The 21,827-nt window shown below is 42.3% G+C and overlaps 2 protein-coding genes across 2 annotated transcripts in view; one reads left to right on the top strand and one right to left on the bottom strand.

Annotated features, from left to right (window-relative positions):
* LOC119374828 (DNA-directed RNA polymerase III subunit RPC6) overlaps positions 1 to 21,827 on the top strand; it is a 339,724-nt gene that overhangs the window by 140,498 nt on the left and 177,399 nt on the right. The gene's annotated exons all lie outside the window — the stretch shown is intronic.
* LOC119373687 (equilibrative nucleoside transporter 3) lies at positions 500 to 21,172 on the bottom strand. The gene is made up of 13 exons (XM_037643750.2): positions 20,671 to 21,172; positions 17,682 to 17,763; positions 15,655 to 15,809; positions 15,169 to 15,263; positions 13,638 to 13,688; positions 12,794 to 12,879; positions 10,636 to 10,782; positions 9,790 to 9,823; positions 9,444 to 9,514; positions 7,971 to 8,085; positions 6,975 to 7,060; positions 3,705 to 3,904; positions 500 to 2,709 (listed from the first exon to the last, which is right to left on the bottom strand). Exons 1-13 carry the CDS (start codon positions 20,886 to 20,888, stop codon positions 2,598 to 2,600), a joined length of 1,452 nt encoding a protein of 483 aa, XP_037499678.1. The 5' UTR covers positions 20,889 to 21,172; the 3' UTR covers positions 500 to 2,597.

The raw sequence follows: 21,827 nt of genomic DNA, 5'->3' as shown, positions 1-21,827 counted from the left end.
CAATGGATACCTTTTAAATCAAATGTGAATATTAAAAATGTACTAACCGTTTCATCCCTGCAATTTTGAAATTTTACACACCCAAGCCATGGGTCAATCCATAACTTACTTGCTTTTGTGCGTGCATGTGTGAGCAACATTCACAACTTGCATTTTGCACATGGCTGTTCCGCCACATTTTTTCAATGTGCCATTGCGTGGGCATCAACACGGGCATGAATTACAGCCATAACACCCTTTTTTCTTATTCCAGGGAAGGTGCACTTTTTTCATGCAATTTATTTGAAGACAAACACGTCACGTGTTCTACAAATTAGGATCAAAGTGCCTTTCTTGTCCGTTACTTTGAACACAGTGATCAGATTTCCCAAGTCTCAAGATGCAGCTTTTGTGAGCAGCTCTGACTTACCATTCCTTGGGTTGGGGCCACTTCACATTGTCTTGCGCGTCTCTCGAATATTTAACAAAAGCAGCTCCAGCAATAATTTAGCCCTTGTCATTTTATTCAGTGTTCATGTACGAGATGAGGAAGGTGGGACTGTTTATAATCACGGTAAAAAGAATTCTCATAACTTCCAATATTAATATGTCCCTTCTCGAAATTTACATCAGTACGTCGATTGTCAGTTATATTGTGATTACAACAGAAGGGACACTATGCGGTGGAGTTCTGAAAATAAATATGCAACAAAAGGAAACAAGTGAAGAAGTGTTCAAGGGTTTTAATGGCAATATTTTTTTTATTGGTGTTCAACAAAACTAAAAACAAAATAAATGCTTCTTACTGCTCATTGAAGGCTGTCGTTAATTAAATAGCGATGCTGTACCTCATGTTGTCCTCATTTAGCTCTGTAATGCATGCCCTGCAGAACAGGCTAAATGTGCACGATAAGATTACGAATTCAATCTTGATGTTCAGGCATATAGAATTCGATATATGTAACAAAAGTAAGTCATGGAGATGTTTTGACAACGTTAGCGTTATTCATGTAGTTTCAACTCAGGCACTAATTTAGGGCAGACTCATTTGATGGCCCTTTTGTATCTCACGGGAAAACCACAGAGCTAGCATGCTCACAAACTTGTGTGCGTACAAAAGCTTACTCAAGCGCTCTGCCATGCAGTGAGGGACGCCGTGGATTTTTGTGCATCCGTTGTTCCAATAATTACCGCGAAGGCAGTGCTGCTCGACAGCATAAACTTTCCTTCACCACGCAATCTGCTTAAAACAGAGTGCGAATGCTTTACATAACTTAAAAGACTGCAATTTTGAATGTTAAGTACGACAGCACTAAGTAACAGCCGACTATGAACATCCCTTTGAATGCCTCCTAAGAGTACCAAGGCTTCTGGCAACACAGTATGACATACCATTATCTTTTTTCCTACTTTCCGTAGCAATTCAAAATTATAATTCCTGCCTAAAACGCGAACAACATAATCATTTCTAAGCCTACGAATCACCAGCTTTTCATTTTCGTTAACGTCTCATGGCACATTCTTGGTGGTTGTCATTCTTTTTCAAAGCAAAGGACGCCACGTGTTGCTTGTGTTTCCGGAGTAAAGCACGCTATTGTGCGCCAGTTAAAATATGTGAAGTGAACACAGTTGCAGGTAGTGCATAGCACATAAAATGTGAGCAAGATATACCATAAGCGACGCTCAGCCAAAAATGACTTATCGTGTTGACGGCGTAGAAGGCACTTATGCGACAAGATCAACAATGACAATAATGTAAACTCTTCGATAGGCTAGCTCATTGTTCTAAAACAACCCGCTCATAAGTACACTAGGATCAGGAGGCTAGCCTGATTCCTACATTGATGAACAACATTATATATATTCACTGTGCAGCAAAAGGTATTCCTGCGTGCTGATCTTAGTTATCGTTCGCATATGACTTCCACCTCCAAAGCTGCACACAACCGAAAAATCCCTTCATGCTTCGAAACAGCGATTTAAAATAAAAATAAAATCTCAATCCCCTGAGATACTCAACGAGATTCGTTAAACAAAGACAACGGATCTTTCAAGTAGCTGAAAAGGCAGTATTTCGGCCAGTCAAACTTAAAAATGTGTAGCGCTCCTACACAAATGTGGCGATATGTACAAAACCCTATATGTCACTGCTGCTACACAGTCCAGCCGAGGAATTCGCCGAGTCGTTGCTTCATCCGGCGAGGCACACATTCAATGACCCTTGCCCCACACAAGCCTCAACAACTGCAAGCAACAGATGACTATTCCACGCTTCTCCATAATGCACATATTACAGAGGTACATGTACGGAGACACGTGTACGGATTGAGGAGGATCTGTGCTTCCGTAATGCACCACTGGGTTCGTATGTCACTGGGTCTGTACGGGCCGCTGGGTCCGTATGCCAAGCAGTGTCCGCTGGGTCTTTATGTGCACCCGAGTGCACTGGTGTTCTTGCGATATAAATAAACGTACACTTTCCAAGCAACCTTGCGGGCTCGGATAACTGGTGGCGCCAGAGTCCTAAATGCAATGGTATGTCGTTGCCACCACTTCTGCACAAGAAATGACAGAAGACAACTTTGCTCAACCGTGGCGCTCCGAGGAAAGGGTTCACATCAGAGCAGTTTGATGAAAAGAACGGATGCGAAACCACCAATAGTGAGGCCAGTCATAATGGCCGAGCACATTAGGAATCCCGTCTTTTCCTGGAGGTAGCTGGCCACTTTCCTGAAATGATGCGATGTTGCAGGTTATGCCACGAAATACAGTCAACACGTTCAGTGCGATTCAAATACAATCACAGCGTAAAATTAGGCATCATACTTTTACATGGTGCAGTATGGTGTAATGGAAGACACTGCACACCTGAATCTATTTACTATCGCACGAATAGAGAAACAGTGTTTTTACGGCCAGCAGCCACATTGCAACCCTCCCGTTCGCAACCAAACCGTAGCATGTTGCATGCTGGAACCACAAAGACACACAAAAAATACTGGACCTGATGTAACTTCATGGTTACAAGGTGCGGTTGTAACATATGAATTAGGGTTGAACCTCAATACATGTTGGAAAAAACTTCATTATATTGCAAACATTGTCGTGCTAAAGCTTTGGCTATTTCAGTTGCCCTAGTGATGTCGCAAATTCCCGAGGCATACTCATTTCACAGCATTTTGCATCAGGCATTTACATTACGATTTCTCTACAAGAATTTCCCAAATAAATTCCGGATAGCTCGGAATCTTGACTGGCGGTTTTTTAGATACGTAGACGACTTCTTTCCTGTTCGTTTAAAGAAACGAGATTTGTCGAAATTTGCTCATTTTTTTTTTCTTTTGCTCATCAAAACATTGTTGTAGGAAACTGTGGTGGAAAACTACTTCATTAAGTTGAGAGCAAATATGCATGCATTCCAACTGAAGCAGGAAATGCAACTGAAAAATGTTCGTTACAGCAGAAAATTCATTATATTGAGGTTCAGCTGTAGTTACTTTATGGAAACCATTCTACAACAACTACACCACGGCAACCACATAGAATGGGACTTTTATGACTGCCCTACTTACAAAGCTGCTGCGGCATTTTCAGCCAAGCATTAAGTGTAGTGGAGCAACCTCCGTTTTAATATTTCTCATTTTAAACTGCACGCGATTTCTCACAAACTCGATTACAATGCCAAAGGTGAGTTGCACCTCAAGCATCAACTGATCTATACTCACCTAGAGGACTGCATCATGGATGCACTGAGCAGGTACCCGTTGGTGAATGCGAATACGGTCATGAGAGCTATGAAGGCAACGTCCGAGTCCAGTAGAACAGGCAGGTAATGCCGAGGATGCGCATTACACAGCATAAACAGCGGGATGAACACCGTGCGTGCCACGGTTAGCCACAGTACTGTGTATTCGTGCTTTTCATTCTGCAAGAGAATATTGCAGAACCACTGTCACCTGTTACACAGGAGTACATCTCACAGATGGTGGCACACTACAGATTAAAGGAGTACTGACACGAATTTGAAATATTTCTGGATTGTCGCTCTCAATAAAAACACTGGTGTCGCGAACGCTAAAAAGAGTATTGTGGTGCCTGAGAATGCATCGATATATTTGAATACCACTACCTTAAAAAAAAAACACTTTCAGTTTCTATATTGAGGGGGTGGCTTCTCAGTGACACGTCAGCGCAGTGTGATGTCATGGGGAGACAGCAACTCGTGACGTACTAGCGACAGATCCGTCATCTGCTTGTGGTGCACGTATACAACAATGAGTGAATTATCGTCCAGTGAACCCAGCAGCAATTTCTGCTATCTAGGCTGCATGCAGAACGCAGAGTTCGCAAACTCAGTGGAACTGTGTTGACTCGTCGGGTTAATGTCCATTGTGTTGGGGCTGGCTCAGCAATGAAAACTTTAAAATCAAAGTAAAATATTTTATATGTGTTGTCTGACTCCGGTGTGTGGAGAGCATTAACACTGCATACCAAGCAAACAAAAAAACGTACGATGTCTCACAATCGTGTCAATTCTCCAAAAGCAAAACGTTTTTTCTCATATTAGTAAACTACTCTTTCACGATACCAAAAAACACCACGCTTGCTGCGAGAAGACACTTAGTAAGCCAGAAAATGCGCGAAAACAAAATGTGGGCGGCGACGGCACCTTGAAGTTTCCGCACGATTTGCCATGACGTCACATGTTTTGACGGCACCTACTAGGGACTACGTAGTTCCTAATTGGTAATAATGAAGTACATTGTCCCCTGAGGGCGCCATAGACTTAACATACCAACTTTGGCGTAATTTTGTTGAGCCAATGGCGGCAAAATACAATAAATACACTTTTAAATCCATGACGTCATGCGGGGAGATTTCGGCGCAAAATTTAAAAATGAAACTTTGAACTTGATTTTCTCCTTTATCAATGAACCTATGATGGTGAAATTAACATTAGAGTTCTCTGAGTACAATTTACCAATCTAAACCGATTCATTGTTTCTCTTTAGGATCCCTTTAAGGAATGACAGACACGACAGTGAGGGGACATGGTGGGTCAGCGAACTCCATGCTATTCCTGAATTTCCATCACCCTAGTTCTCTGATGTCCTTGCCTGTGTTTTCTTCCCTTGGCAGTCATTCTGATACTCGAATAAAACACTGGTTGTCCGCAACATTTTTATGTCTTCCTGGGCCTTTTTCATTTGCATTCTGTGACGAGACACGATGGATATTTCTGACCAAATTGAGCTACCATATTTACTCCCATACTACCAGCACTTGCTAGGTCTGGTCGTCTAACCTTAAATAAATGATTGCTAATGTTGGCAAGAGTGAGCTAACTTTGGTAGATGTCAGCTAGTGTTGCTACACTACTGCTCTAGTGGCTAGTGTTGCCGTCCACTGCTGAAACACCAACACTGTCGTCATCGAAACTCAATTCAATGACTCGGTTGTCACCAGTTTTTGGTGAGCAATTTCATTTGTTATACACTGGTCACACGGGCAAATTTAGTATCATTTTGAGTGAGTGCACTTATGCCACCACAATGTCACTTTGGCAGCGTGCTGCTACACGAGAACGAGAAGTGTGCTTTGGAAATGATGGTAATGGCGATGAGTGCTTAAGTAGAACAACGGATATTTGTTATTTCAGGCCATGTTTCTTAAGTAATAATGTGTTATAGCTATAAGCAGCTCTTAAAATAAACTTTAGGTACAAAAGCGGTGGATGCGGCCACTGCACGACGTGTGGTGGACATGCCCCTGGCAGCCGTGGCTGTAAACTGCCTGAGAGCAAGAATAGCAAAGTAGTTTTTGATGGTATTGTTTGTTTCAATGCATAACAATATTCCTAATGATAATAACTTAGTATTCTGAAGAAAATGCTACCGAGGCTAGACACTCCGTTGCAGCAGAGTGAGTTTGGCGAATGCATTCGCTGGCAAGTGTGCTTTGCAGTAAGTGTCCCTAAGTGTTCCCATGTAACCGCACGCAAATGACACTAGTGGCGAAGTGCACCACCTCAAAGTGCACGTTGGCCCGTGTGACAGGGGTATTAACCAAATTTTGCTGAGATAGTATAATATTCCATGTTCAGCATCACACCTTTCTATGACACGCCTGATGTTTAGAAGACTTCTTTCAAGCATGCTGCAAATAATGCTGAAAAGACTGTGCATTTTTTCTAGACAGACTAAAATTGGCATAGTGCAGTTGGCCTAGGCCAACCAATTGAGTTGGCAGCAGGAAACTCAATCTGTTCCAAGCAGCCAACCCAAATAGCAGCCCAGTTAAAGTAAATCGGCTTCACGATAGCATCAGCTTATTGGCCACAACTACTGCATGTTTGCATGTTTGTTGGCAACCTGACTCCTGAAAGTTTTCTGTCCTATGAAATTCGGATAATCTGCAGCATCATCTGTGGACCGCAAGGCGAAGAGGGGTGCTGTGCACTTTTTGGATTGTCAATTGCTGGGCAGGCCTCGTGCAAGCTTATCTCCGCACCAGATATCTGCACAAAATCTCTGTCTAATCCGTTAAAGTGTGACATGAAACTAAATCCATTAGAACGGCATGCATGTCTGAAAGAGCTGGTTAAAAGTAAATCACAAGTCCCGTGCGCCATTAATGGTTTATCAGTACCATCATCAGCCTCATTACATCCGCAGTGGAACGAATGGCTCTCCCAGTGATTTCCGATCACACCTTTCCAGTATAAGCCAGGTTCATACCAACCTTGCAACTTTATTTAACTGTGCACTGCGTGTAGTTCATAGCTGTGAACCATGTGACGGTAAGGGTGCACTAAATAGGAAAGAAAGAGAACATGCAAGTGGTGTTTTGTCACACATTTCCCAAGAATTAATTTTTATCTACTTTTCCCACAAGTCAGCCCTCAACACTCAGTACCCGACAAACTCAGCACATTCCAATCACCTGTCACACAAGTGACGGTACAGTACAACAACAAAAAAAGAAACAGTTCTTACCAATGGCAGGTAAGAGCAGACTATCCTTCCCGTCAGATCGCCAGCGTTAAACAGCAGGTATCCGCAAACGGGCAAGAAGAACCTGCCTAGAAGACACAATAACGGGTTGTTTGAACTACAAGCCAGAAGTTGTGTAGCGTATATCTGCCAACCCGCGAATTTTGACGTTTGTAAAAATCTTGAGGACGTAATACTGAGCGGAAAAATGTGATGATAGCCAAATCTTTTTAAAGTCAGCCCTGAGGGCATGCCTTCTGTAAGTCTACGTAGATGCATCATTAACAATAATTTACTCTAGATACAGCACACAGTTATGGCAAGCAATTCACTGCATTTAGTTCAGCGACATTTCTAGCAAACTTCTGCCTGTCAATTTCACCTGTTACAGGAACTTGTAATATATGACATGCATTGCATTATATGACAGACTCTTCAACTCGCAGTCATGCTACAGAGCACAGTTTGGGACAATGGTTAAATGAGTTAAAAGGATTACAAAACCGACTTTTCTCTAACTGCACTCTTTAGAGACTGAAATCAATAAAAACACAATGCCTAAACATTTGCTCAGAAACTATGAAACACATCGCTGTTCTCCGGCATCAGAACAAATAGGAACAATGTTCACTCAAATAATAGTCTCTTTGATACTCCAATGAGTGTTATTTCTTATGTTCTAAGAAAAACAAACATTAAACAAATTCAAATAGTGAAATCTGAAATCAGATACGGATTGAACATGAATTCAAGCAGCACGGAGTATTTGATTTGTATTCTACATTTAGAATCTTCATGCACCCCCCGTTATGACAGATAAATACATGCAGACATTTTTGTTATACATTTTTCACGTCAACCCTGCACCACTTTTGCCACCTTGGCCATAGGTGGCGCTGCCTGACACTCCCAGGGCTAACCTTTTTATGCACACACCCAAGATTAAAAAGGGGATGGCTGCCGGGGTAGTCTTTAATGAAAGCAAACCAGCCGACCTACCGGTCCACACAGATCCCGACTCGACGTTCGACGACACCACGAGGACGGCGACTGCTGGAAAGACAGCCATGGAGACGGCCATGACGTACAGTGCGGAAGCTGCCTGCGGCCAAACCTGTAAATTTTAAAATTTAAGTTCTGTGGTCTTATGTGCCATAACCGGGATATAATTATGAAGCACAGTGGAACACTCCGGATCAATTTCAACTGCCTGGGGTTCTTTAACGTGCACCTAAGTCTAAGCACATGGGTTTTTCACATTTCGCTCCCACCGAAATGCAGCTGCCATGACTGGGAATCGAACCCGTGACCTCAAGCTCAACAGTGTGACACGTCACATGTTAGCCACTAAAAACCTCTGAATGGACATCTCCTTGTGAAATGTTACAGTCTTATGGCCACTCGCTCATAAACTGAAAGTATCTGAAAATTCAGTTTCCATTGTAAGTTTTTCTTAGGGGCTGGTTTTTAATCTAAGCACTCCTATTCTGCGAAGCGGACATTATGACACCTGCTTTGATGTGGTGTCCCTGTTAGGCTAATAGGAATATGTAGGAGTATTACTAATCTACAAGGCTGCGCACAACACCCAGCAACAACAGTGCACAGGACGCAAGGTTTGCAAGATTTACCTGTTTGGCTTGGTAGCATTGCCTCTAATTAAAAATTTTAGCCCACTGCAGTTTTTGTGATCTGTGCACTTATCCATTAAATTAGAAGCATTATGCATTGGCAGAGTAGATAGTATTCACATATGATGTAAAGCCTGTGTCCTGTAAACTTCTGTGGCTGGGTGTACGTCTATACCATTGTGGTATGCTAATAGTAGTGCACAAGCTCTGTAGTTGCCTAGCATGCATGAACATTGACTAGAGTGGCCTAATACATCTATCAGTGCAGATTCTAATAAGCCTAACTGGCCAACACACCCTACTGGTCTAGGCATATTATATTCCACTTTCCTGTCAGCCTAATAACACAAATATCTATGAATATAAGTGTTCATAATTTATCAGGCTTCATTAGCTATTATGACTACCTAATTGGATTACCTAGTATGCCATGAGCACATAAGTCCACACCATCCTTGTATTCATCTACATATCAGCTAAAACATATTTCGTATCTCATTAACTCTATGTTATTGTGATGTTGATTTCACTACTTCTACATAGGTAATCTTGATTACTGTATGTAGCTTTGTGTGGCGTTTTGTGTGACTGATTCCATTTGGGTTGCCGCACAACATTTTGGGACCTTTGTGTGTATATTTGTAAGTAAAGAACTGCAAATAAGTATTTTGTAAGTATTTATAAGTGAATAAGTCTTTCAATGACTGACAGAGCCCAAGAAATGAAGTGTTCTTGTGAAACTTGAGTGACAATGAAGCACCGGTTTTCAGAAGAAAAATGAGCACTGCGGTACACAATGCTGTAAGACCCCTAAAGCATGAAAGAGCACAGTATTACTTACCTTTCTTAATATTAAAGCAGTAGAGGCCTTGACCTCAAGGTCACTTGCTGTAATCAGATCTTGGATGCTCGCTGGAAAGCAAGACAAGAGCTGCTCAGCGGAATAAGAAAGTATTGCACACGAAAGAGAATTCAAAACTTTAGGGCAAGTTTTCATATCTTCTTCGCAACTCTTAAGCAGCGAAATTGTTAGCTAGTCAAAGGCAGAGTCATCAAGAAAGAACTGTCGTGTTCGAAAACAGTTCGACATGAAGGATAACTCGATTTATTTGAGTTCGTTTGACTGTATGCAGCAATCAATGCTCCTGTGACTCTACAAGTTACGCATAAGCCGATCCGCAACTCACCTTCCGGATTCTTCACGCAGTGCACAAAGAAGTCCTGCAGACAAATGAAAGGCACAAGTATGAAGTTTTCCATGCCCAAATGCAATGCAAGAGCACATTTATTGTTTTATGCAGCAACACGGCAAATGGTGTAACGAACACTCATGACACTACAGATGATGTAATGCGCACATATGACTCAACTACCAATAATAATGATGAAATAGGGTAGGCATGCATACTTGGACACGACAGAAGAGATCAAGACTGGCGTTTGTGTTGTCTTGATCTCTTCTCTAGTGTCCGTGTTTGCACGACTACCTTCCTTTATTATGAAGCTCAACTTCCTGTAGTTCTACCAATAATCAGCTCTTTCAGCACAATGAGACACATCTGTTGTATATATAGTCTCAACAGAAAGCCATTCTGGGAAATCAATCCCCAAATCCAAACGCAGTTACACATTTTACAGCGAAAGCTGTTATGAGATCACAAGAACAGCTGACTTTGGTGCCGTAGTTGTCTGCTGCTGCCGCCACCAGGAAAATTTGTTTGTTTGACAAGGGTTATACTTACTGAGAGGCGAACAGGGGTGTAGAATTTAAGTACAAAACCAATCATATAGAGGCAGTTGTTCCATTTAAGCAGCAATTCCGTTTAAGACATTTCCGTTTAAAGAGAGTCTAATGTAAACTGATTAAAAAAGCCCGTTCCCCAGTCTAACTACAAGATTTGTTTGTGAGATGGTTACGATGTGCAGATGAATCAATGAAACCAACATCTTTCTGGCCCCCAGAAATACATTTTTTTGTGGTCCCCAGTAATAAAGCGGTTAAAGCCACCACGAAATGGAGTCTGGCTGCTTACCGAGGACAGCATAAACAAAAAGCATGCCAGGGCAGCCACGAAGACAAAGATGGCGACGAGAAAATAGGCCAGCGCTGCAGTGGTGGGATCCGTGTGACCCAGTAGGCAGATGATTTGCATCACCGAAGCAAACAGGCCACCAACCGCCTGCGGGCAATACAACAGGTGGCTCTACACACGGACCTTTGAAGAAGGATGCAGTCAAAAGGTTCAAGAACGCTAAGTACCTGAAAGAAAGGCAACTACTACTATACAGAACATATTCGGGGCTGGAAAAGAGATCGGAGTGAGATCAAACATTCCTCGAAGCAAGGATCTGATGGTAGTTGTCATTATCAGTTTTGCCTGTCTTTTCAGCTGCACCCAAGCCTTTAATGCATCTGCGCTAACACATGCAATCAAATGGAATGACCTCCCTGATGATGTCCTCTGTATTCATGTCCACCCAGTGTTCAGAAATAAAATATAAGAATCAATGACTGTTTTTACTAACCTTATGATTATTTGAAATCATGTTTATACATTATATAATGATATCATGTAGTACCACCGAAATATATATAAAACATACATATTAAAACATATGTATTTTATTATTACAATGTTACAACCTGTGTTATATCGTATCTCTTACATTCTGCCATTGTGTAAAACCTGCTTTTTAAATTTATTTTGTTTGTTTTTGTGTCCTTGCTAAAAAAATATTGATATTGTCTAGTCCCCCTCACAAAATGCTCCAACATTGAGCTTGTGAGATATCTGTAAATAAATATATAAAGTCTAAAGCAAAACGAAGGCCTCCCCCGCTACCCGATTCCAAGTTGCGCTTGCAAACTTTCAAATTTCATCCCTCCACCTAACTCCACTGCCGTCCCTGACAGTGCCTCCTTTCCCTTGGCACAGATTCTGCTGTTCTAATAGACTGCCGGTTATCGGTCCTATGCATTGCATGGACTGTCAAGCTTCATTTCTTGCCCCTGATGACAGCTGGAATATCGGCTACCCCCATCTCTAATCAGCACGACTGCCTTCCTGCTTCTTGACGTTATGCGTCCCTCATAATCATATTGTGGTTTTGGCACGTTAAATCCCAGATATTATTATTACTGCTTCTTGATGTAAAACCTGTTGCTCCGTCACTTGCCGGCAAAGTTCTTGACTTCTTAAACTACAGTAGACTCTAATTAAAATGGAACCTGAAGGAACCAGGACAATATGTTCCATTTAGCAGGAGTTCCACATACCGAGAAATGAGCAGAGGTGCAGATTTCAAGTACGAAAGCAATTGTATTAGAGGCCGTTATTACATTTAAGCAGCAATTCCAATTAAGAGATTTCTGTTTACTGCGAGTCTACCATATAATAAGAGGGGTGAAAATTACGGCAAACATAGATGAAGGAGACCGGTCTTGTTTCTTTCCCACATCTCATAGCTATGTTACGGTGACTAGCACCCAGAAGAAGTACTCCATCTCGAGTTTCTTTAGTTAGACCTCAGGTTTCTACCCGATGTGTTATAGAAGTGGCAGCCACCATTCTTCCAGTGGTGAACACGCTCAACAGAAGGAGACAGACAAAACCAAGGCTGTTTAGCATAGACTACTGACCCCCTGACCGGAGGTCAACAGTGGTTGGGATTAATGCAGGGGAGTAAAGGGAAAGGAAGAAAGGGTAACCGGGGAAATAAAGGGAGAAGGGAAAACTAGTAACATGAATAGTATTAACAACATAGTGACTATTTTGGGATGTGTTTATAGTTTGGTTGAAGAGTCACTACCTCGAGAGAGTTTGCTGCAAAGCCCGGCACACTGCCACTGTTGCATACAGTAAAACCTCAATATAACGAATTATTGGTTAACGAAGTAAATGAACAACAGTCTTGCAATCAATACAGTGTAAAGAATATACCTATGTAACAAATTTTCCGGTTAAAGAAGCTACTTTCATGTCAGATGTGACTTTGTGATGATGAGGTTTGATTGTACATGTAAAACAAATTGGTTACAAGGCCTAACTGTCAAATCTTATCCTCTGTTAACAAATATACAAGTGGCTCAAATTGGAATCGGGGTTACTGCAAATGTACGAGAGAGGAAATCCTTCCGCACAAAACACTGCTACAAGAAATTTTATAAAACACCACGATGTAGTAACACACCATTCCGATGACCAGGCTGTGCATGTAATCTGCAGGCAGGAGTGCGGCCAGGCCGATGATTCCTCCTTGAAGCCACGACACGAAAGCTAGGGAGAGAAAAACGATGAGTCATTACAGCATGTGCAATACAAACGCATAAGAGAATGGATCGCGGGGGCTATGATTTTGTAAAATGCAACCTTATGAAGCCAACATTAGGTAATGAAGATTAATGATACTAATATTAGGTCACTTAGCTAATTAAGCTAAGGAAAGTACAGGAGGCATTATTTGTAGTTCTTACTTGAAGGGAAGAATCATGACATGAAGGGAAATTAATTAACATGTACAAAAAAAAACAACTTGCTGCCGACAGAGACCAAACCCACGGCCTTCTAATTGCGCGTAAGTAGAGCATCAGACATGTAGTTTAAAGGTTGAATGTCTGCAATTCCCAACTAGCTGATGGACCAAAGTCACATGACACGGTCAGTGACACTGCAGGCAGTGCGTATGACTCCCGCTTGAAGTGAACCTTTCTCAAGAAGAACAGCATGGACTTTATCTGGAACTTTGATCGCTTCCACATAACGTAGTTGCACAATACCCTGCAGACACAATCGCCACCGAGCAATCTACTAATCAGGCTTGTTTGTTTGCAATGTCCAAACCTGGTGAGGCGCCCTTAAAAGTGGTATGCCGTCACTCAAACACTACAGATAGCTTATCAGAACCAGGAAGAAACTTAAACAACTGCTGATAACAACAAACGTGCTTCTGTTTTTATCTTCCCTCCCACATTCATCAAATGTGCAGGTCAGTGCTAGCCACATTCATAGGTATGAGGTGCAGTGAGCTTACGTACCATTCAGGAGCGAAATGAGGACGACTGTAAGAATGAAGAATCCAACCTGCCCTGAAAGTGGAAAGGCAAGTACATTGTGAAGAAAATTCAGGGAAAACCAGAGAATGTTGTTGTCTATGTATACAGTTGAACCCCTTTATAAGAGACACTGATATAAGAGACACGTGGGGTATAAGAGACACCAGTGTGCTACATGAAAGTAAGGGTTGATAGGAAAATGCATAACTTAGTACTCTGTTTATAAGAGACACCTCATATAACAGGCAAGAATTTCTCCCCCATGCGTGCCTCTTATAAAGGGGTTCAACTGTATGAGGGAGCATCTTTGGATTGAGATTAAATGAAGACATGATGGCTGTTATGACGGCAGGTCGCCTACATTAGTGGACATTAGCTATCATTTAGTCAGAAATGCTAGCCGACATTTATCAATGCTAATCCAACATTAGCCAACATTTGGCCTACACTACTTGACATTAGCACATCTTTTAACCATAGTATAGCTGACATTACCCAACTTTAGCCACAATAAGCCAGTGCTAACCAATGCCGGTAGTATGCAAGTTAACATGGTACATCCAGGACACTGTTCATAAATTGTGCAGGGGCACGCACTAAGATATGCTCTCAGATATAAAAAGCAACGTGTAAGTTACATGTGTCACAATGCATGTAGAAACAGTGAAATGTGCATTATAGTCAATAATACAGATTTAAGGTGGAGATACTACATCAGAAAACAACTGTATTTGCCAACAGTTTCAAAAGGCCTGGAGGCATGTACTGGCACTACACAAGGCAAGGTGTTATTAATGCACATGCACTGGAACCTACATTTCAAGAAAAAAGCGCGGGAAAAGCATGCATGAAGTTTCCATCCATGATGGCAGTGCCTTCCAAAGTAAAATACGAAAAATAATAAATTGATAAATAAAAAATAACAAAAGATACACAGAAAAACAAAAACAGAAAATACAAATACATAAACCTAAAAAATGTTTCCACAGGATACATAAACCTAAAAAATGTTTCCTCCAAACAGAAGCTCAATACAGTAATCACTACGTCAAGGATGATGTCTCTTTTTGCCTTCATTGATTGCACCATAGGTGCATGGATTGACAGATCAACAGATCATCCTCAAGATTTCCTTACGTACAAGCTAGTGCACTGACACGTTTTCGTTTTGAACAAAAGCATGGGCCCCACCAGTTCAATGTGTCTGCATCTTGCGCTGCAAAGATTCGGTTAATCCTTTCCCGGTTAATAGCGCAGGTGATACATGACACAGCAGTATGCTTAGGCGTTCTAAGTTGTTACAAGACATTCTTTTAACAGCAGCTATCCCATTTATGTGGTTAAATGACCATTATACGAATGATTGACAAATCGATGCACAAAACAAATCTGACTGAGGTTTCTATGAGGTAAAAGTTGCGCGCGAAAGAGCATTAGATGGAAGACGTGTTGGAACTGAAACGAAAATGAGAAGTTGTGCACATAAGAGCAAAGCTTAAAAAGGAGGTCTTACAACTATCCGTGTTGATCTTCACGAACGCCGTGACTATTGCAAAGAAGGTGATGCACAGAACGAACCCCAATATGTTCCGTATGTCTTGCCCGATCCTGAAAAAAAAAAAAAGAAAGAAAAGAAAAAGAAGAGAGAGAGAGGTGCCACTTAAAAGACAGTCAACTCAAAAGGCTTCCCCCGCCCACTTTCAGCTTCTACTAAAGTCAATCAGGTATGATGGTGCTTTCATTTCTATAAAAGATAGAAAATGCGGTGATGTACACCCGTTCTAAAGTTCAGCAGATCTAAGGAGGAGGAGGAAGAAACAGATGGAAAGACAGAGAGAAACAGGAAGAACCCTCCCTGCCCTTCCATCCATTTTTTTAGGTTTGTAGTTAGGGGAGTGGGTTATAAGCGACAAAACACAGTATCATCACGCCTCAATGTCAGTTATCTACGTTTTGTGCAATGGCCAGGTGACCCACAAGTGGGGGTTGAAGAGCTCACCTGTGATTAAAAAGTGTTCCCAGGTAGACGGCTATGAGCGAAGGAAAGGAGCTGGCCACTGAGAAAGCGCCAAACAGGTGCGCTTGCAGCTCCGTCTTATTTGTGAACGTGTAGTCGTACGGTAGGGACACGTTCCTGAACTTGTACATCCAGAACTGCAAAAGAAATGAAGAGAAAAAGCGCAGTAGTGGGCAGTCAGTAGACCACAGCAAAAGACAGACCACTACATCAAACAATGCAAAAAAAAAGTGAGAAAAATGCTGCTTCCCAGCATATTCCAAATATATAACCTTGATGCCTTTCAACAATTGAAATTTAATTAATGTACATCTTGCGACAAATGCTTCTGGAACACAAGATTTACAATTCCTGCTTATCTCAGGAACAGAGCCTTTATCTAGTTAAACGTTTCAGCCCATAGTAGATATTGTAGCCAACACATTTATTCATTAAATAGGAAGCATCATGCATTAAAAGAGCAGAAATTCACAGCTGAGGTGGAGCTCATGTCCCAGAAACTTTTGTTCACAACAGCGCTTCCTGTCTTCAGCAAGATGTATCAATGTATTGGGGCAGAAGACTTCACAAATCATAAATACTTTGCAGAATTTCACTGAGGTGCGGTCTGCATGCAGCAACAAGGTAAGCAAACAAATTGACCCTTTCACGTGCTGCATACGCTGGGAACATCTAGCCAGGTCCATTTTATTTTCAACATTTCCCTTCTTTTCCCAATTTTGGGCTGTCAAGTTAGGGGTAATACTCTCACACAAGGACAGCCTTTACACAAGTGCATACAATTCATTTTTACAGCCAATGTCAGGAATTAACAGAAATGATAGGACATGCACAGGCAAGAGAAGACAAAGATGAGTACCGTATTTTCCGGTGTATAAGACGCACCTTTTTTCCTAGATTTTCGCTGGTGCGTCTTATACAACGGTGCGTCTTATATACGCAAAAAGTCACGTGATTCTGCGAGACCAATTTGTTTATATTTAATTTACGAGTACGATAAACTGAGCTCGAGAGCATTCGTAAAAATATATCTAATTTTGTTGTAACAATGAAGCGGCTGCGATCTTAGATGTCAGCTACTTGCTGTTCAAGCAGCGCGGCGACCACGGAGATTACGGCCGCAATAAAAGCCACCACTGTCGCGTGCCCCATTGTACTGTTTGAATTGTTTGTTCTTAAACGAAGAATTAAACCCACAGAACTGAGGCAATAAATAAAAAAGCACCACAACGGTCCATTGTAACGTTGTAGCGCCCACAATATCAGTTACAAAAGCGAAAGTACCACTTCATTATCATCATCATCAGTTTCCGTGTGAGACGTCGCTGCAGTCGAGCAGTAGTCGCAGCTTCCGGCTTCCGGTCGCCATTTACGTTTTGTATGCGTGTGTAGGTGGTATCCGATGGTATCCGACGATCGTGTGATAACCGTGCGGCGCGTTCGTTGTTTGTGTTCTCGCCAAGTCCCTAAAGCCCTAAAGGTATGGTAGCCACCACAGTACAGGCAGTGCCAACGATGTGCTTCAAGGTGCTTACAATGCTGCGTAAAAGTTACTCAGAGGCTGACGACGGCAACCCAGCGATGCTGCCAACCGAGGCGGAAGAACTTTTGACAGTGCGCCGGAGAATGTGGCTTCAAATCCAGTAGAATAAATAGTGGTTTTCTGCGCCTTAATAAAACTGCTGCTTACAGATATTCAGTGCCGTGTGTGACTACGCATTTCGCAATCAATGTACTCTGCGTGGGTCATTGTGTTTTATCATGTCGACTGAGTTAAAAATAGATGCGTCTTATACAAAGGTGCGTCTTATATATCATTTTTTCTTTCGAAAGTCGTAAAAAGTAGGGGGTGCGTCTTATACAAAGGTGCGACTTATACACCGGAAAATACGGTATTTTCTTTCTCTTTTGCCTGTATGTGTTTTTTTGAATGCATGTATTTGCTTGTCTTTCCAAAGTGTATTTCTCGCACCAAACAAGAAAGAAGAATGTGCAAACGAATAACTCACATCACTGGCGTTCGTCGTGAAGTTCCAAGGAAGCATGAGAACCACTCCCAATAAAAGGAATACATTTCGTACGAAGTAATATCTGAAAAGGAAAAAGACAGAAAAAAAATTTACGTATTTGCACATTACATATTTCAGCACTAGTGCAAGGTTGCACAACGTTACACAGTTAGTTGCTGAAAGAGAAATACTTGACACAGCTAAATAAGCATTTCAACATTCCGCCTTCGTTTTGCCCTGCAATGATATCAGCTTCGAAAATGATAACTTCAAGGGTGAGAGCAAGCAAGTGGGGGCGATGCGCGCTCGCACGAGCAGCCGAACTCTCTCCTGTTAACTCGAAAATATGCCATGATTGCCGCCACTGTACAACCTCGTAGAGTGCTCGGCCACGCACTCGCATGATGTAGCTCATACTGAACGCGATAGTACATTAAGCTTATTCCACTCAAGAGAAGTGATATTACATTAAATGGCACTGCATACCAAACACTTAACATGGCGTCTATTGTTCAACATTAACTTAATCTCCTGTACCACCCCCCTCCTCTGAAGGGCTGTTTTTTTTTTGGGGGGGGGGGGGGAGCTTTACTCGAGCGTTAGGCCGGAAATGCGAGCACTTCACTGCAGCATTAAATTGAAGGCTGCACTCTCACCTCTACATCTCTTCCGTTGGATCCTGCGTATTTTTATAGTGCTATGTATTTATGATTGCATGAGTGTACACCCTGCGCCAAAGGTTTACGGGATGTGTACTCCACTGCAAATGTGAATTTTACAGCAGAGAGATTTGCCGTGTGTTGTAGATAGAAAATGATCATCATGAACCAAGAAGCACTCAATCACCGCCCAAGCATTCTGTACAGATGGGTAACAAGAGAACCTGAAACGTGCCCAGCAGCTCTGCTGTGACCTAGCCTTGTGCGACTTAATGCCAGCTGAGCTAATTTTTTTCTGCTCTCTTTAACGCATGATGCTTCTAATCTAGTGGGTAACTGTATATGTCGCAAGAACACCTACAAGCTGGAATATTTATTTGGAGGCTATGTTCCCAGACAAAGCGGGAATATAACTTTCACGAAATACTTGCATCCTACGAACTTTTGCTGCAACGTGTGCATGTTTATTTCCTCTCCACTTCTGCTGCAGTCCAGCAAGGGCTGCAGTGTAAATAAATAAAATAGACAAAAAACATTTCCTGAAGCTTACGATGTCACGTGTTTAGTTCTCCTTGTCACACAACACTCTTAGCACGCAAGTTTCCAGCAACAAAATTAACTCAACGAGTCTGTATGAGATTCAGAGCATGCAAGACCACCTAGAGAAATTTGGGATTTCCTAAATTATTTGCGAGTGGAGTATGTTCCATCCATCAATTGCTGCTACGACTTCTAACAATTATTAGTATTTTTAGCAAAGTTCAATATGTACTTACACTATGCTTTTCAGCTAGTTGTGAGATAGTATGTCAGGATTTAGAGCAGTGTTTTGAATCTTTTGCATGACGGGAGCAAAATTCACTTTTTAATTTTTACACTTAATTTTGTTATGCCGCCTGGTCTTTCCAATGTGACGCTTTCTGTCACCTTGAACGTAATGCCCATAGTGCTGTGGAAAAAGCGTATATGAATGCGTAAATAATAAATGAATGAAATGAACAAACAATTCGAAACTCTGTGGGAGTTCATTGTGCAAAAAACATTTTGCCCGACCAAAGAGCAAGGTTTGCAGTTGCGCGAGGCTGTACCAGATCGACAGGATATTTTCGTGAAGCAAGCAATTGTGTCGGCGATGCAAACTTCATCATGTGGCATGATGGCAGGAAGTGCTACGTCCCGGTCCGTTACAGCCCGGGAGTTTATCTCGAAAGCAGTACAATATGGGATAAACTGCCGCAGCTCTCGGTTTTATGAGCAGCTTGTTGCTAAGCAACGCAACACACATGGAGGGAAGTGGTAAAGTTTAACAACTGTTTGCGCATTCCAGTACTGCACCTGTAGCCCAAAGGGAACAAGAGAGTGTGCACAATTTCTTGCTTTCTTTAAAGACATTGCCATGACACAAACAGCTACAAGGTCGTTGGCCCAGTTACAACACATATGAATAAAAACCTAAACCGTGGATGAAATGGTGGAAAAGGAAAATCATCCCTATTTTCGTGCCTGCATTTTACTACTGACGAATACTACTTAAGACAATTTTTAATTTCTAAAGGCCGCTGCTGCCACTTGTAGCATAGTAACCTGATTATATGAGAGTGAAGTAAAAGCAAGCTGAACCATGATCCATTGTATATTGTGCAGATGTTGTGAAATAAACAGCAAGAGTTCAATTATTATAGGAACGGATTTATGTCGGGCTATCACTTCTTCGGACCACGCACCTCTGTTGCCACAGGAAGTCTTCAAACGATAGAAAGAAAAAAAAATTTTAATAAATGACACAGCACCTCGGCTGACAGCTTCACACACGAGCTCACATATCATTTGATGAAGAGTGCGCTGTAACCTTTATGACAAATGAGTGACTGCAATAAAGGTTGCTGTGTTCGATCCCCATTCATTCACCTTCGTTTTGCACCAACCTTAAGAGCATGTTCGTTTCTGAGTGGCCCACGATCCCAGTGAACGGTTCGACTTTTCTTTCTTTTCATTTGACAGAGGTGTGACGAACAAATAAACCGTAACAATTTCACACTGTGCTCTTTACGCTCCATCAGTCACTAATTTGCGACGGCCAATCAATCAAGTCGAGTCTACATATGGTGATCATGACCAACTGTACTTTAGTAGGCCGTAGTGGTAATACGAGCACACGTAGCATATCTCTTGTGGTCACTGATCACTCTCACTACTTGCTGCGACTTTCGATTTTCGGTGTGTGCATACTGACCATTGCACGTTGCTACCACACTCGCTACGTTGTATTTTGCCGTGCCGTCAACTTGCGCAGCACGAAATCTGGAAGTGTGACGATTCACGCTGCTCACCTGTCAACGGGAACAACACAGGCTGGCGTTGACGCCGGAACAACGAGCAACGGATCGTCCACGCTGCTGTCAACGTCATCGGCAGCTCGCAGTGTCGCACTTCGATACTGCGATCGCGTGGTTTGAGGCACAACACCTTCTCGAAGCACGGGTACCCTGTCGTCGTCCTGTACCGAAGCTGCAGCACGAAAATTGCGTCCGTACACCGGCGCATCCATGATTCCTCAGCACCAGAAAACGAACAGCTGCGCGTCAAACTCGCAGACCGTGGACTACAGGCATTCCGCAATTCGAGAGACACGCGCTACATCGCCGGGACGTTACAGATGACTCACAAACTCCTGCGCTAAGCGCTACGATGAACACGACCGACTGTCACGCGAGGAGAAATGAAACAGCTTTTGTCGCTGGGAGCAGCATGTGATTACGTCAGGCGGACAGCCTGCGGCAAGGCATCAACCTTCCTTTGCCATCTCTCCGCTTGCTTGTGGCGAGGAGCATGGAGTTTTCAATGGACCATAGAGTTTCTATGGCGACAAGGAGGAGAGATTGTGACGTAAATGTCACATGTCACTAAAAGCCACCACGCACCAAACACTTGATAGGTGTGGCAGCGCGGCAGTAATGATATGGTAATGATAAGCGCGATGGCACGAAGTGTACAAATCGTGAAGTTCGGGGCGTAGGTTTGCGGACGAGCGCTGCAGTCGAGTTAACTCGAATCGCGCGGCGTCTACTACGGCGGGGCGCGCGTGTATTTACAGTAACTTATAAACGTAAGCACCCCCCCCCCCACCTGTTTTCTCACTTGAAAATCTTAAACGTTCGAAATTATCGGTTCAACCTAATTTATTTTAGACATGTAGGCTGCTGGAAAAAACCTCAAGTAAATCAACTTCAAATTTTGCTCATGCGGATTTCTATTGTGTCCCTCCCTTAACACACAGTTGCGGAATTCGGCTTCTACCCCCCTACGATATTTCTTTTTACAGTAAGATGAAAAAAAGGCTACACCTCTGCGGTTCCCAGATAATGCAGAGTAATCAAATCAGCTGATGTATATAAGGCCTTGATAAATTAATACGGATGACAGGGATTAATTTACATTTCTGCTAGCTCAATAGTCATCAACAGAAAGATACAATATTGTTTATACA

This window comes from Rhipicephalus sanguineus, chromosome 11, assembly GCF_013339695.2.
Source record: "Rhipicephalus sanguineus isolate Rsan-2018 chromosome 11, BIME_Rsan_1.4, whole genome shotgun sequence".
In the NCBI taxonomy this organism is placed as follows: Eukaryota; Metazoa; Arthropoda; class Arachnida; order Ixodida; family Ixodidae; genus Rhipicephalus; species Rhipicephalus sanguineus.
This window is presented reverse-complemented; position numbering and strand designations above follow the sequence as displayed.